The sequence below is a fragment of the Martes martes genome, assembly GCF_963455335.1.
Source record: "Martes martes genome assembly, chromosome: 5".
In the NCBI taxonomy this organism is placed as follows: Eukaryota; Metazoa; Chordata; class Mammalia; order Carnivora; family Mustelidae; genus Martes; species Martes martes.
Window position 1 is genome coordinate 49,684,479 of NC_137892.1, and position 18,133 is coordinate 49,702,611.

Here is an 18,133-nt window from a genome sequence, read left to right on the forward strand (position 1 = left end):
TAAACAAACACAATAATTACCTCTTTCTTTTTCTCCTTTATGGACCTGTGTCTTTTTTAAAAACAGTATTTGTCATTAAATGTATTCTTTTTTTTTTTTAATGTATTCTAAGGTAAGCTTCTGTTACGTTCTACACTGAGAAAGGGGAATGCACACGTTTACAAATATGGAGTAGTTTACATTGTGTGCTTTTATGGTATCATCTATTATAATTGTGTACTATGTGCCAAGTCCCCCACTAGTCACTTTATATTCAGTTCAACTCACAATAAGCCCGTGATTTAAGTGTATTTATCATCTCCCTCTTAACCTGTGATGAAATTGAGACCCAGAAAAGTTGAAGTAATCCACTCAAAGTATCATTATCGGAAGTGGCAGAACAGGGATTTGAACCCAGAGAATCTGATTCCAAAATCCTTGAACCTAACCACTACATTCCTTATGAAGACTGCTTACTTGAAAGTTTCTACTTCCAAATAATAATAATAATAATAATAATAATAATAACGGAGAGAGAGAGAGAAATGAATGCAGATTAGAAATGTGAATTGCGAGTAGCATGTGAGAGCTGAATGTCATACTTGTCTGGATTTCCTGCTGGGCAGTTTAGTCCTCATATTTCATCTACTGAAGTGTGTGTATTTCATAGTAATCACTAGAGGTGCTTCAAGAGCCTTGGGTGACAGGACCAAGGTTTTAATATTGCGGCAAAAGTGGTATTTGTTCTGTGAATAGCACACTATTGGGATTGACATGTACAAAAGAAGCTTCAAGAAGACATTAACAGGAAAGACTCTGCCAAACCCAGTGTCGGCTGATTAGTCATCTTGGCCCAGTGTACACTTTCAACCCAGTGGGACTGATAGCACACAGGGCAGTGTGCCATGAGCCAGGAGATGTACAGGCATAGATGTAAAGTGATGGGAGAGGTTTGTGGTAAAGGAGCATCGTTTGTCAAACTACATAAACAGTACACCCAAGTAGAAGCACTGAGTGTAAGTATTATCTGCATGACAAAAATGTGAAAAAGTACCACCTTTTCATACTTTTCAAACCTTTGAAATGACTTAATCTGAAATCTTAACTCTAGGAACTCTAGAGGGAGCTAATCTATTTATAGACACACACACATACACACACTCATTTTTAAAGACATCCCAAACCTCAACCGTGCTATTAACCAGACTGATGATTCATTCATGCTCATGCAGTAGTAATGATCCTCAGATTTATATATGTACAGTGGTGTCAGATCCTAATCTGATGGAAACATGCATTATTTGATTTTCTTTCAGAATATTCTTTCCTGTACAAGTGATTCACATGCTCTAATCCTCAGAGTGCATATGTGTAACACATGTCAGAATTTTAAAGGAAGGTAATGACTTTTGCTGATGAAAGACATTAAAACATTTCCCTCAAAAACATGTTTAAAACATACATGCTAATATAGATATGGGCCTGTATGCACATATATACAAACCTTGCCCCAACCCACACTGGCTTCTTTCAGGAGGGCCCCTTGGACTTTAAAATGTAAGACAATTTATTCTGAGTCCTATAGCTGCTGAGCCAAAAATATGGGAAAATGAAATTACTCGCTTCTTTTAGGTTAGTGTGAAAACAAACCCAATGCAGGGTTCACTTCTTTAGCTTGAGAGTATTGAACCTAGGATTGGGTTGGATTCATAATTTCCAAAACCCAAGACCCTCCACTAGAGATATGAAACTACCTCCAAAGGCTCATGGAAGAGCATCCCCTTAACATCACTATCTCCCTAACTTCGGAAGCTTATCTTCTAAGCTAAGACAAGTGGACAGCAAATTTTTAACTTAATTTCGTGGAAGTAAAAGAATCTTTGTGTTTTCCTTTCCTAAAAGTAGCTCACGATAGACTTGTAGAAGAAATGAAATAGGGGCACCTGGGTGGCTCAGTCGGTTAAGCATCCTACTCTTGATTTCGGCTCAGGTCATGATCTCAGGGTCCTGGGATGAAGCCTTGCATCAGGCTCTGCTGTGCTCAGCATGGATTTTGCTTCTCCCTCTCCCTCTCCTCCTCCTCCCCTCTCTCTCTCTCTCTCTCTCTCTCTCTCTCTCTCATTCTCTCAAATAAATAAATAAATAAAATATTCAAAAAAAACAAAGGAATGAAGTAGGTACAGAAAGGGAATTAAGAAACTTCTGGGGGGGGGGCACCTGGGTGGCTCAGTGGGTTAAAGCCTCTCTGCCTTTGGCTCAGGTCATGATCTCAGGGTCCTGGGATCAAACCCTACATCGGGCTCTCTGCTTGGCAGGAGCCTGCTTCCCTTCCTCTCTCTCTGCCTGCCTCTCTGCCTCCTTGTGATCTCTGTCTGTAAAAAATAAATAAATAAAATAAAATAAAAAGAAACTTCTAGGGGGACATGAGGCATTTGGATTTGGCCAGATACTTCTGTGAAGATAGTAGGCGGGTGCTCCATTTAAGGGCCTTGCAGAGAGCATGGTGAGGCAAGTTAGGTGGACAGAAACGGTCTGTGGAATTTCAGGGGAGAGAAAGTAGCAGGAAGGGCTGGCCAGGAGTGCACATGGAGGGAAGCACAGGTGGATGCTGCTGACTCTGGCCTTCCCATACCATCTCTCTGGTGCCCTGCCCTTCATCTCACCAAATACTCTTGGGCTCTGAGGAGCTCTCTTATTTTGTTACAGTTACTTAATGTTTAAAATGTTACTCTGGAAGAAAACAAATAATACTAGGAGATTTTTTTCCTCTCAACTTCAACTCCCATCAAAAAGTTTAATAGTAAGATGAGCCTGCATACAGATGGTATATGTTTTTAATCTGTTCAAAGTACTTCATATTTATTGGGTTAGTGAAACTTTTGTCAGACTGGTAACATGCAATGCACAGAAGGAATGAGCAGATTAATTGTGTAGATGCTAAGGTGAGAGGACTGTGAAGTGATAGATCGCACTAAGAAGGGGAAACAATAATATCAGGTGACAGCCACACATAATTTGTATTAATTCTCAAATCATCAATATGATTTATGGAAATATGTAGCTTGCCCTCTTATCCTAGATATCATTTTATTTTAGAACTGTAATAATAATTTTTAAATGCTGTTGATAGTCTGGTTTTGCACATGACTGATTTCCATCTTGGCATGATTTTTATAATTCCAACACTCCTTACCGATATGGATTTGGATTTTTTAAATATTTTTTTAAATGTCCAAATCAGGGGCAACTAGGTGGCTCAGCCATTTAAGCATCTGCCTTCCAGTAAGGTTATGATCCCAGAGTCCTGGGATGGAGCCCTGCATCGGGCTCCCCACTTGGCAGGGAGTCTGCTTCTCCTTCTGCCTTTCCCCCCACTCATGCCCTCTCTCTCACATTCTCTCTCAAATAAATAAATAAAATCTGTGGCGCCTGGGTGGCTCAGTTGTTAAGCGACTGCCTTTGGTTCAGGTCATGATCCCATAGTCCTGGGATCTAGGCCTGCATCGGGCTCCCTGCTCAGCAAGACGCCTGCTTCTCCCACTCCCACTTCCTCTGCTTGTGTTCCCGATCTCGGTATGTCTCACTCTGTCTGAAATACTGTAAAGAAAAGGGAATTAATCAAATGAGTTCATTTATGTAAGAGTAGTATGATATATTACTGAAAAATGGACCCCATGTGACACATATGAAAGAACACAGGACTGCAAAGGCATGGACAATTCAGAGTTGTGTGGCCCTTAACCAGTTTCTCAGCCTCAACCAGTTTCCTCCTCCACAGATGGGAAAAATGATACAAGTTTTACATACATTTTAATATTATTTCAGCATAAAATAAGAATGATGATGTATTCATTTTGAAATTTGTGAGGTGCTACTCAGATGTAAATGTTGTACACACAGGTGAAAACAAAAAATATTTTAATTATAATTTTATCAGGTATAACTTACCAAGCCATAAAACTTTCAGAAGTTAATGTCTGGGATATCAGTTTTTTGTCACTTTTATTCAAATACTGATACCATACTGAAGACATTATAACAAAAAATGGAAGGTCATCCTTTATTTTTGAAAGATTGGTATAGGTGTAAAACGATCTTAATTGTTTGAAGACTTTACTTGGCATAGTTCACTCAAGAATACATGGAGACATGGAAATCACAGGTTTTACTATTTTTAGTCACTAAAATTCCTTTAAGAATCTAATGAAAGCTAACGGTCCTCTTTCAGAAAAATATTCCTATCATCTGCAGACGGATTTTGCAAGGAATTTCAAAGGGGTTTATATCCATGGATCCTAGTAAAAACCACATCTTCACCTTAGGTTGATGTATAGTAGACTTAGGAGACTTCAGTACACTTTAGTGTAATGGTTTCCTCCCTCCCAGATTTCTGTTTTCTAGATTATCATAGTCTTCTTTTAAAGACTATTATAGAACAATATATAGAAGTTTTCCTGCCCAGCTGCACCTCCACCCATTCTGTACTCCATCTAGCATCTGTCCTCTTAAACAATCTTCGTTCCTGCATTCAGTCTACCCCCCATTGCGTTCCCCAACATTCTCTTTAAGATTTTATTTATTTATTTAAGTGAGAGAGAGTGCATATAAGCAGGGGAAGGGACAAAGGGAGAGGAGAAGCAGATTCCCCACTGAGCAGGGAGCCTGATGCGGGGCTCCATCCCAGGACTCTGGGATTCTGACCTGAGGCAAAGGCAGGCGCTTAACCGACTGAGCCCCCCAGGTATCCCTTTTCCCCAGCATTCTTCATCGGTGCTCACTCCCAGGGGAGGCAGTAAGAGAGGGAAGAGCTCTGAACCAAGCTAACAAATACAAAAAGCAGAGGCTCTGGGCAGAAATGGAAACTGCAGGTAGGTAGTAGCAAGGCTGGAATAGTCTGAAAAGCCAAACTGTTGAGATGTTTACCAATTTACAGTTCTACCAATCCTAAACAACAGTTATTTTTTTAAAGATTTATTTATTTATATATTTATTTAATTTGGAGAGAGGGAGAGCACAAGAGCAGGAGAGGCAGAAGGAGTGGGAGAGAGAATCTCAAGCAGACTCCATGCTGAGTGTGGAGCTGGACGCAGGGCCCGATCCCAGGACCCTGAGATCATGACCTGAGCTGAAACCGAAAGTCAGACACTTAGTGGACTGCACTACCCAGGCACCCCAAATATTTGAAATTCTTTGTACAGGGTTCATTTGTAGACAGCTTTTTATTGAAATTCTCTAAAATTTGACCATTCTCCACCTCTAATAATATAATATGAAAGTGATTTTTAAACCATAAAGGATTAAAACAATGTAGGGAATATCATGTTGGATTATGACATGATTGGATGTGATGTGAAGAAAAGTTGCACAGCATCACATCCACTGCATGAAATGTCAGCCAGATGGAAAAACAGACCAAAGGTTTTTTTCCTCTTATAGTCCATCTAACAACTGTGTAGTTTTCCAACTTTGTAGAATTTTAATTCTCAGATTTTCTGCTTTTGCAGTACATCCTTAGCCTATTTGAGTCTTAATTTGATGTCATTTAACAAATGGCTCTCGATACTCTGTCTTCAGATACAACCAGCTTACATAAGTCAGCATATGTTCACAACAACCACAACAAAATCCAGGGCAAATATTTAAAAATGCAGACATATTCATAGAATACCAGAAGAGCATGCTCTTATTTTGTAACTTTAGCAACAATCACTCTAGATCTCTAAAAGTGTTACTGTTAGAAAATGAGAGTAAGGACGTGTAGGTTCTTCATGAGCCAGGTGTAGTCACTATTTTGGAATTTTGAGTTTTATTATCAAATGTTGGTTTAAGTTTTTATATTCTAGTGCCAACATGATCCATGACAATCTTTTCTTTGAGGTAGCTTTAGTTTTTTTATTATTTTAATTTGAGTACTGTTGACACAGTGTTACATTAGTTTCAGGTGTACAACTTAGTGATTTGACAAGTTTATACATTATGCTATGCTCACCACAAGTGTAGCTGCCATCTGTCCCATTACATTGCTATTACAATATCATTGACTGTATTCCTTATGCTGTGCTTTTTATTCCCATAACTTACTCATTCCATAACTGGAGGCCTGTAGCTCTCTCTCCCTTCTCCCATTTTGCCCAACCCCCTACTCCCTCCCCTCAGTTTTTATATCCCTCCCCTCTGTATTTATTGTTCTGATTCTGCTTTTTGTTTGTTTATTCATTTTTTTTTTAGATTCCATTTATGAGTGGATTCATTTGGTATTTTGCTCTCTCAGTCTGACTTATTTACTTACTTCACTTATCATAATACCTTCTAGGTCTACCCGTGTCATCTCAAATGGCACAGTCTCATCCTTTTTCATGGATGACAATCTATTTTTAAAATAAAATCTAGGAGAAGGTAGCAAACTACTTAATAATGAATGTGAGGTATTGAATTAGAGTATTATTTTGTGCTTTTAAAAGTATTATTGATATTGCAAGGTGAATTTTTGCAGTAATATTATGATTCTGATAAGCAACATTGATTTTAAGATTTCCACATTGTATAAGCGGAAAACAAAAGGCCCAAATATTTAAGGTGTGGAAATTCTGCTGAAGCAGCATTAACAGTGAATTAGATTCCCATTAGGTGGTGTTCAGTGAGAGGGGATGTGCATATGCAGGGTTTGAAGAAATTTACAAGAAAGAGAAACATTTTTCATTCAGAATGCCAACAGGCTTCATTGGGTATCAGAAGCCTGGCTTTCAGTGTTCACTGTGTGAGAGCTATCATCACCACTCAGGATTCTCACTTTCTTAAAATGCAGTAATATACTTTTGATAGACAAGTCAGAGAAATTAATAGCAAATGATAGAGAAATTGCTCTTTTCTAGAGGGAGAAGAGACATTTGATGCAGAGAAACAATGAGGACATGGCTATGAAATTTAAGGCTACTACGTACTGTATTTTCTATTAAGCTTTCATCTACTTGTGTCAAATTAGAGTCCCTTGTCTTAGCAGATTAAAACCTTTTATGATCCTTTTGATATGGAACTATTATTTTTCACTTTTCTTTATCTTGTAGACCCACTGATAAATTCTTCAGTTTCTTCAGGCCACGTGTCCTCTTTTAAATTTTAGAACCATTGAATTTTAGAGAAACAGCGTTCTAAAGAAAGAAGTTAGAGTGTAATACTGTAGTTTGTCGACATAAAGAAATATATTAGAAAGCAAAATGATCTTGATAGGCTTTGAGGAGAAAGATCTTTGTGGGCATTTAAAACACCAAGGAATTACAAGGCCAAGTTGAAGAGCACGTTAGTTAAATCGAAGGAGTCAAAGCAAGATACCTTTCATTACTGACATGCCATCTACTGAAAAGAAGTAGAAGTTGGTCCGAAGTAGCTAACAGTGAGCCCCGGGTACTAACTTCCCTGAAGCACTGAAATAGGAAGGGGTAGAAGAAAGTTGTGAAAGAAATCCTCAGGGATTCCTCCTTTTTTCCCCTGTGATCCCTTTAATCCTTGAATTGTCAAACCACATGGAAAATAATAGAGCTGCGCAGTTCTGAGACTTAAGTGGTATTATCTTTTTAAAAGAAAATATTAGGTCTTTTCACATCTCTGGACAGGAACAGGGCATGCATTTGGTATAGAAAAGAATAACCTGGAACAAGAGATGCATGTTGTTTTTTCGGTTTTAATGTATTATTATCTATGACTAAGCAGGCTGCACCCAGTAAGAAAAAAAATTACAACCCATATTTTATTTTATTATTCTATTATTTTTTTTATTTTATTATTTATTAATTTTTTTTTCCTTTTTGAAAACAGATGATTCAACGAGAAGCAGATGTAAAAAGTAAGGTAACCGCAGTGGCGCTTACAGACTCTGTTCACAATGTGTGGCATCAAGAAGCGGGCAAAACGATTCGAGAATGGATGAGAGAGGTGAGATGAGATTTTTTTCAGTGACCAGATGAACGAGTGTGAGCCTTTATATCTTGCACCCCCACCAATTTATATCATCTCCCGCCCCCAGACTCCCTTTCTAGAGGCAGAACATTTAGCAAGAAGAGAAAAAATTAGACATGGTTGAAATACTAATAGAAAACGCTTCTGAAGAACAAACATGTTTCAGAAAGCCCTTCTCTCTCTTGGGGCATTCTGTAGAATGTTATCTATGCATGCAGTATACGGTAGCAACTTCGTTGGAAGAAGGTCATGATCTGTTAGGAGATATTATTCCCTGAGTTTTAATTTTTCCACCAACCATTTAGCATTGGTGCTGCCCACTGACAGGAAAGAAGCATAAGGTACCATTGGTTCTTATCCTTTCCTTGAAAGGTGATCAGTGTGTGCCACTCTTAAATGGGTTGGCTCACTACTGCCAGTAGCGGGAGAAGTAAAAAGCTGAAACAGTATTTCGTCAGACCCAACCTGGGGCTCCGAGAAACCCAAGGGCTGGTCGTAGTCCAGCCCCAGGCTAAGCTTCTTTTCACCATTCCAAGGACTGGTGAGCCTGAAAACTATCATGACTTATTGAACATGCTCCCGGTTTGTTTTAACTTTCAACCCATTATTGCTTTTACTTTGGTTGTAGATGTACAGCTGAAACTTCTTTTTTATTTCTATTTACCTTTCTGATATTATGAGTAATTGACATCATCCACTCCGTGCTTTATCAGTTGTTTGGTCAGATCATATATTTCTGTAAATGAGAAGTAGTTGACCTTCCTGATTTTCTCCCACTCTCTCTTGATTGAATACCCAGATACTTATCCAGCTGGCCTCTCACCATGGGTATGGTGGGTAACTTCTAACCAGCCCTTACAGTGCACTGTAAGAACCAAAGAGTTAATGTTTGGAAAGAGTTTTGAATAAATAGAAGGACTAAGCTGTATAATCCTATAATGGAATAATCATAATATTACCAGTCTGTTTTCACTGTTGTTATTATCCATTAGAAAAGGTACATTCATCATGCAAAAGTCTAGAATGTATTTACTCCAGTCCTCATAATGTTATAAATACATAATAAAGGTGGGCTTTTAATCTGTTCTAACATCCTGGTGTTTTCTGACAACGTTGCTTTGCATAGTTTTCCTTTCACAGCTTATCTGCATCCTCAATGGTCTTTTCCAAGGGCTTTTTTTTTTTTTTTTCAAGAGAAATTTTGCATGTTTCCTACCTATACTCTTTTCATGATATCTATCTGTCCAAGTGGATATGTAAACAGCTCCCAGCATTAGTTGTAGTAGTAAGATTGAATAAATGCACCTTTTTCCCCGCATATAACCAATATGGAATTTAGTATTTGCCCAAACTAGAAATACCCCGGTTCATCATGTTTGAATTGGGAATTCTTCATGTCTCATTCCAGGTGGCAAATAGAGCAAAATTTATTTAGGTTTATTTCTTTTATAAAAATTTGTATTCAAATTCCAGTTAGTTAACATACAGTGTTATATTAGTTTCAGGTGTACCATAGAGTGATTCAGCGTTTCCATACATCATCTGCTGCTCATCATGACAAGTGCCCTCCTTAATCCCCATCACCTGTTTACCCCATTCCCCCCAACCCGCCTCCCTCTGGTAACCATCAGTTTGTTCTCTGTAGTAGATTTGCTTCTTTACCCTTTGTAACTAAGACTGGACTAATGCCACCTTCAAAAATCAGAATATATTAATTTGTGCATTTTTTTCCATTAACTGAAATAGACAATAATTGAATTCCTCTTAATTCAATGAAAGCTCTCATTAATTTCTTTGTAAGTATAGCTTTTATAAATCTTTTTAATATTATATAATTTTATAAACGACCTACTTCTTGAATAGTTCTTTTATTCCCTCAGTTATGCCTGAGGCATGAAACAGCATGAAGAGTTTTTATTATGACATACCAAAATTCAGACCCCCAACTCAATCACTTACCTAACTCTGTAATCTTGGGTACATTGTTTAATCTCTTTGAGACTCAGTTTTTTCATCTATGAAATCTAATACTTACCTTGCAGATATGGTTGGGAAATAACATATGAAAAGAAACAGCATGGGGGTATCTGGATGGCTCAGTTATTAAGCATCTGGCTTCAGCTCAGGTCATGATCCCAGGGTCCTGGGATTGAGCCCTGCATCAGGCTCCCTGCTCAGCGAGAAGCCTGCTTCTCCCTCTCCCACTCCCCCTGCTTGTGTTCTCTCTCTCACTGTCTATCTCTCTGTCAAATAAATAAATAAAATCTTCACAAAAAAAGAGGAAACAGCATGGACATGGGCATTTTAAGGAAATTCAATAAATCATAGCTCTCATTGTTGTTACCTTCTTGCCCCCCAAGTAACATAAAATATATTGATTGTATTCTTTTGTCTTATCGATGATTTCCATATTTCCATTTTCAAAATACCTTACCAAAGGGTAGTAATTCAGACCAAGGACTAGGAAGAACTGGGTTTTGATAATGATTCTAGCTTAGTCATTCACTGTGTAAAGGAGTAACTGACAGCTAACATACACCCCAGGTACTCTACACTAAGGCTTATTGTCTTGGGAAAGCCACTCCATCATTCTGAGCCTGTTTCTTAATTGTGAGTTAGAGATAATAATTCCTATTCCATCTACTTTGTGAACTATTATTAGAATCAGAGGTGACAACCAAGAAGAAAATCCCTTGAAAAGCAAATGGCGCTTCATAAAAAAATAAAATGCATTGTTATAAAAAAATGCTGTGGTATCCCAGAGATAAAAATTAGTAGATCATCACTGATAGAGCTTTGAAATTATCCCCGCTCAGAGAGCCTCTCTAAAACAAGAACAGAAAGGGAGACTATGGGGGCCTATGCCAGATACCCTTGTAGGAACTCCCCAAAATATGTGACCCCCTCATAGAGAATTTAGTGTGGTTTGGCAAGATTAAAATCTAGTGTTTGTTTCCAGCACTCAGGATAAAACTCTGTCCCCTTTTCTTTCCCCATTTTTAGTCTCTGTCTACTCTGCAAGACCCCTTGAAATAAAGAAGAACAGACAGTCCTGGGTTCAATAAATAGAAAGAGCTGTTGTCTTGAGCAGAAGTGGTGGGAGGGGGCTGTGGAAGGGTAACTTGTGTCCCTCAGCATCCCACTTCCGACCACCGCCTACTCCGGCTTTCATTGGAATCAGCTCAAAATCTGAGATATCTTGCAAATATGTCAAGAAGAACAATTTAGCTAAACTGTAATGTTGTCCATAAAAATAGTAGTCTGGCTGCAGATGAAGCCTCAGTGTTTTGGGCCTCTTAATGATTAGCTCCAATATTTGACCAAACACCACTTTAAACTTGGAAGCCAGACAGGGTTCAAATTGCCCAGTCATTCTTATTATACTGCAAATTTGTAAAACTCCTTTTTGTTCTGTAAGCATATTTAAGTTAATGTGATCAAGGTGTCGATGTTAACTATTCATCTACTATAAAAAAGCTATTATACTTTTTTAAAATGTCAGCAATTAGCAAACAGAAGGTTAAGTACTATATTCTTACATTACTTATATAGTATTAAAAGAACAATCTCTTTTTAAAAAAAGAAAGAGAGAAAGGAAGGAAGAAAGAAAGAAAGAAAGAAAGTCAGTTAGAGAGGGCTACTTTTGGCAATTACTCTGAGTGAAAACTACTCCCAAGCAAAAGACCAAGCATACATACTTCACCATGACTCATGAGGAAAGGTACAAAATAGCCTAAGGCAGACCTAAAAGACCCTTCCTTCCTCCAGCTCCAGGACTGTAAAGTGGATAAGGGTGGACATGCAGGACGTTATGCTAGGTGAAATAAAAAACCAGAGACAGATTGAAAAATACCACATGATCACATGATTACATATGGAATCTAAAAAGGTTGAATACATAGAGAATAGAATAGTGGTTACCAGTGGGGTAAATAGGGAGATGTTGGTCAAAGGGTACAAGTTGCATTTATGAAGGATGCTTAAGTGTAGATGTATGGCATGATAACTATATTCAGTACTGAACTAAATATTGTAAATTGGCCGAGAGAATAGATTGCAGGTTCTATCACAACACACACAGGTGTGCACGCAGACGTGCACGCACACACACACACACATACACACACAAACTAACTATATGAGGAAATAATTAGCTCGACAGCATTAATCATTTCATGATGTATATGTGTATCAAATCATCATGTTGTACACCTTAAGTACATAGTTTAAAAAAAAAAAAAAGGCTGATTGGGTAAATGTCATTTCCTGACACATCCCTGGCCTCTGAAAGTCTCCAACCAAGCCAGATTTATGGTTCTGCATAACTGTTGTGAACCCTTACCCAGCATCATGAGTTCGGAGTGGGAGTCCCCGAAATACAACCCAGTAAATCGTAGTTGTTCTTGTCTGAGGACACGATGCCTTCCATTCTGAAGCTCTATCTCTAAGGCATTGGTGGATCTCAGACAAATGAAATAAAAATGAGTAAGAACCTAAATTCAACCAGGACAGCAAATATATCTCAAAGTACCTTGTATTGGATACCTACTATGTATTTTTCTCTCTAAACATAGTACATTAAGTTCTAATCTTCTTATTAAAAATTTTAATCCATTTCATATCTACACTGAAACTTTGTCCACCCTTGGTTCAAAGGTCAAAGAGGTCCACTCAGCACTATGGCCTACAGGCACTTCTAGTCTATGTTAATAGTTCCCAACATTTTGGATTTCACAAAGAAGACAATTTACAACCACAAAAAAACTGTTTAAGTTTGTAATTTCAGAGTTAAAAGACCTTTAATTGAGAACACATAACCCTAAGAAACACTATGTAGCGCATGTTTTCCCCCTCATACCCAGAGAAACTTTAATTCCATTATCCATCCCAAATTCTTGGCTCTGGCCAAGGGCTTCTTTCTCTCTGCTTGTGGCTGGGATGAGACGGGGCTGCATCTGAGGCTCAGACACACTCCCTTGATATCTAGGACTGCATGCCTTGCTGTCTGCTCAGGGCATCTGAGAATAGGATCTCCAGGGGTTTGGGACACACTCCAGCATGGTTTGATTTTAAGTAGGGCTTTCCTCATCAGCTGCCTCTGTTGCCTTCCTGGACACTATGCTAGTGTTCATCTCAACTGAAGAACTAGGGTAAGGGCAGATGAAGTCACTGAGAAGAGGGATAGAATAAACATTAGAAAAACAGAAAGAGATGTGGTTTTTAAACTAGAGAAATGCATCAGAATAGGAAGTTGGATTTGATACGGTGGAATTTCAGACAGATTAAATTCATGGGTAAGGACTGTATGTCTTTCTCATATTTCTTTCTTTACATGTATTTCTCAGCACATTTATGTTATTTTATTTTGTTATACTCTGTCATGTGGCAAACATTTTTTAATAATATGTTTTAATTTTTTTATTTATTTTTTTAATTTTTTTATTTTAATAAACATATAATGTATTTTTATCCCCAGGGGTACTGGTCTGTGAATTGTCAGGTTTACACATTTCACAGCACTCATCATAGCCCATACCCTCCCCAATGTCCATTTCCCCACCACCCTCTCCCGTCCCCCCTCCCCCCAGCAACCCTCAGTCTGTTTTTTGAGATTGAGTCTTTTATGGTTTGTCTCCCTCCCAATCCCATCTTTTCATTTTTTCTTTTCCTACCTCCCCCCAACCCCCCCCCCCGCCTTGCATCTCCACTTCCTCATATCAAAGAGATCATATGATAGTTGTCTTTCTCCGATTGACTTATTTCGCTAAGCATGATACCCTCTAGTTCCATCCACGTCGTCACAAGTGGCAAGGTTTCATGTCTTTTGATGGCCATGTGGCAAACATTTTTATCTTGCTCTGCCCTTCTCTCTATATATATTTTTCCAGGGGGATGAAAATGTTACATATACATGCACACACATGTACATGACACTCATCAAACTTATGATATCGAGCCTTTACAGTCCTGCACAGGCACTTTGTCATTCCAGAGAACTTTTGGCCATATTCACCTTAAAAGGTGTTTATTTCTGTCCTATTTTTATGGGAAATCAAAGCCTAAACATCTGCCTAGATAAAAAATGAAATTTCAGAATCATAAATGTTAACCTATATTTTGCTTTAAATGTTTGAGTTAAAGGTGACCTGGATAAAATCCATTTTATTCAGCTTTTTAAAGTCAGTGATAATGAGCTAGAAAATGATTAATCGCCAACATATTGTAATGTACCATCATTTTTATTAATACTAGAAATACCCTATAAGACGTAGTTTTATATATGTGAGGTGTAGGTGAGCAGTATTAAGACTGACATATCACCTGGGTAATAGCCGACTTTCATCAGATTTGGAGGTACTACTAGGATGAATAATAATTAAAATATATACCTAATCGCTGCCTGTCTGTCGGTAGTGCTAATTGCTGTCATTGAAAAGACTGAATTGTTTAAGAGAAAGAGAGAAAAAGAGAAAGTCATTCTTCATTGAAGCTATCTCCCTGTATCATTGGGAGCCTATTTTTAGTACCTATAGAAGTCATGATTTTTGAATTTATTAGGGTCTGTGATGAATGATAAAACAAATCATCCATTTACATATCTTGACACTGCTTTGGAGAATACTTATTTCTTACAAGCAAGTGTCACATTGTATATAAAAGCTGGCTAATTGTGTGCTAATCTTCTGCATTATCTAGAACTCTGTGATGTGGTATTCTATCAATAGTAATATTAATTTTACTTACTTCAAATGTATGAAATATCTCTCTAAAACCCTATTTCTCTTATAATTTCTGCTCTCTCACATTGTATAATTTTTGCATTCAACTGCTAATTAAGATTAGGAGTGCAGGTTATAGAATACATATTCACTTTAAACCATCAAGCTTTTGTAACACATAAAAATACTAATATTTTATCCATTTTAAATATAAAAAGAAAGAAAGCATTTAAGAACATTACTAGATGTTGTGTTTGTTTTCATCGTTTTTTTTTTTCCACACAGTTCAATAGTTTCATTGATCTACTGTTTCTTACAAAAATCTGCCATGCTTTGTGAACTTCACTTTCTAATCTCATACAGCAACCCTTCCTTTATGTTATTCCTGCTCTCCCTGGTCCCAGAACAGTAGGGTTGCCTTGACAAATCTATTCAAAAGCCATTCCTCGGCCTTTATTGGTGGGGACTGGGGCCTTTGAAATTCTCTCCTCACTGCAACACAGCTGACATCTTCTTCCAGACAGAATGAATTAAGGAAATACAATAAGACACTTGATCTCCAGTCAAGGATCTTTCCACAGTGAGGACGGATTCCATGGTGCACAACCAGGGCAGCAAGCATCTAAAAATACACAATACATGCTTGTTTACCAGAATAGCAATCAGCGATTTTTCCAACATGATTGATAGGATGATTTCTTTTAAAATAAAATCTGTCTAGAAATGCAGTGTGTGTGTGTGTGTGTGTGTGTGTGTGTGTTAGAAATTTTTAAAAAGCCATATCAGGTTAATCACATTTTTTAAGCCAGCCTTTAAATACAGACTTAAAATGTATGGAAAGGTTATACATTATTTTTATTTCATTTGTCTGAGTGGTAAGTCATCATTATCCTAAAGATTGATTTTAATATTGAAGGCTTTGTGTCCTCAAACACACAGCTACAATTCACTAGGTTGTGTTTCTTTTGAACTACTTGATATAGCCTTCATTGAATAAGGCTGAAGTAAAAAAAGGAAAGAAAGTATATTTAATGAGTAACTGCAAAATTTATTTCTTCTAGTATTACGGAGACAAAGACTGTAGTTTAAAAATAAAACTATTCTTTAACATGATCAAATTAATATTTATTTCTATCTTAAAGTTAAAAATGGATGTCCTTTTCTGTTTCCCTTAATTATAATCTTAGCCTTTTCTTATAAACATATTATATCACGGTTCATAGGAGGTTACGTGTCTTCCTAATATCAGCACAGATAATTTGCTGAATTGTCAAAAGATAAACTTTTTTCCACAGCCACAGTGGTCATGAATAATACTAACTGTTTATATAAGAAAATTTTTTACAGTGCGTGGAAAATGAATTGGATATACTTCTAGTGGTCGATTATATAGGATAAATTAATCTCTACAGCCTAAAAAGTTTATCTTGGTTTAAAAATGTTTCAACAGAAAATTGTCTCTCTTGCATTGCAGAATTGTTGTAATTGGGTCTCTAGCTCAGAACCATTAGACACATCAGTGGAGTCCATGCTGCCCGATTGTCCCCGAGTCTCAGCAGGTATGTGTTTGATGAGAGATGTAGGGGGGTTTTTTAGGGTGAAAAAATATGGTAATGAAATGTGGAATTCTATTTTGTGAATTAAGCATGTTGTTCTGCCTTGAATCTTTGAATGAATTATTGGTAACATACGGCATGGGTCTGATCTGCTACCAGAAATTTGTTGAGTGATTGAAAATAGTAACTAACACATTCAGTGAAGATGAATAGGTGAAGCAGTTTGAGAGTAATGTAGACAGTTGCTAAAGGTTTGGGAGACAAGATGTACATAAATAAAAAGTTGATTAAGACAAGGACTAGGTAGCTAAGCAGGATCTCTGAAAATTTCTCTCACATTGAATATCAACTCAAGGATACAACAGGCAGTCAAGGCTATGAGTTCAGAGAGGTGAGATTGGTGTGGCCTAGAGTCTCTAAAAAAAATTTTCACGCAGAAGATTTTGGCTGGACCTTGTGCATTGGGTAGGATGTGGATTCTAGAAAGATGTGCAGGATTGACATTTTAGGCAAAAGAAACAGAGCAATGTAAGGAATAAGGTCTGGAATGGATCTGAAAGTGTTCACGGTAAGCAAAGGCAAGATGGGACTGCCTCTTGAAAGAGGGGGAGAGGGGAGTACCTCAGGAAGCAAGTGGGCTTAGGAGGACAGTTGAAGGATGGAATGGCTCTCCAGCCTACAGAGTTTGTACTTCAGTCTCTGATCTCTAGAGAAGAGGAGTGACATTTTTGGCTGCTTTCTGGTTTTGGCTTTCACAATTCCCAGCCAGTTTGAATGGTAAACACAGAATGAGCAGTGGTATCTGGTTATGGCTGCAGAACAGAAATGGCCTTACTTTGCCCAGAGATGTCAGAGAATGAGCAGAAGTTTTGAGCATGAGCTACTCCATACAAAAATCATGGAGGAGGGGGCGGCGCCTGGGTGGCTCAGTGGGTTAAGTCTCTGCCTTTGGCTCAGGTCATGATCTCAGGGTCCTGGGATCGAGCCCCACATTGGGCTCTCTGCTCAGCAGAGAGCCTGCTTCCCCCACTCTCTCTGCCTGCCTCTCTGTCTACTTGTGATCTCTCTGTCAAATAAACAAATAAAACCTTTGGGACAAAAAAGAAAAATCATAGGAGGTAGTTGATCACTAAGCCTTTAGAGTTGCAGACATGTCTACATATTTGAAGGAAATGATTTGGAGAATAGTTCAAATATTAGGTAAAGAACAATTACTGTTCATTATCACTAATACCTAAACTTGAACTCAGCTTCACTATCATTATAGCTAAACTTTTCAGGTCTTTTGGTTAAGAAACATATATTCTACTCTAAAAATATATATAAATATATTTAAATATATAAATATATATACACACATATGTGTGTATGTATGAGTATATATTATATATGTTATATATTATAGTATATATAATACATTACATATACATATATAATACATGTGTGTTAAAGAATTGATTATTTTTATTAGCAGTAGTTATGCTCTATAAAATCACTGAGGATGCTGAATTAGTGAGTACAGGGTTAGGTTCCTACAAGCTTCTGATCACAACGTTTTCATGCAGCCAATATATAACCTTGCTTTATGGATTGAATGTCTCTATTTAAAGACACCTTATTTAATAGACATTGTTGATTCACTAACATTGAACTCACAGCCAACAGCACTAACTCATGCCTGAATGAAGCTTGTCTAATACATTTATTTTTTCCGTAAGACACATCACAGTCTTCTTAGGAATGCTAGTGCTTTGTGCTTAGGTACACTGGATAAAACTTCAGCACTCTACTTGGGGGCCACTTCAAATAGCGATATCACAAAAAAAAAAAAAACACAAAAATGTGAAAAACATGGCACTAAATAGTCTGCAAAAAGGACATTTGTTTGCAGTATGAGAACTAAAACAAGAAGGTAAAGCTTGGCCT

General features: G+C 37.6%; 1 protein-coding gene across 1 annotated transcript in view; it reads left to right on the forward strand.

Annotated features, from left to right (window-relative positions):
* ARB2A (ARB2 cotranscriptional regulator A) overlaps positions 1-18,133 on the forward strand; it is a 427,333-nt gene that overhangs the window by 266,177 nt on the left and 143,023 nt on the right. Inside the window, exons 8-9 of the mRNA XM_080803670.1 lie at positions 7,792-7,908; positions 16,126-16,210. Of these exons, the coding sequence (XP_080659796.1) occupies positions 7,792-7,908; positions 16,126-16,210 (202 nt within the window). The remainder of the gene's footprint in view (positions 1-7,791; positions 7,909-16,125; positions 16,211-18,133) is intronic.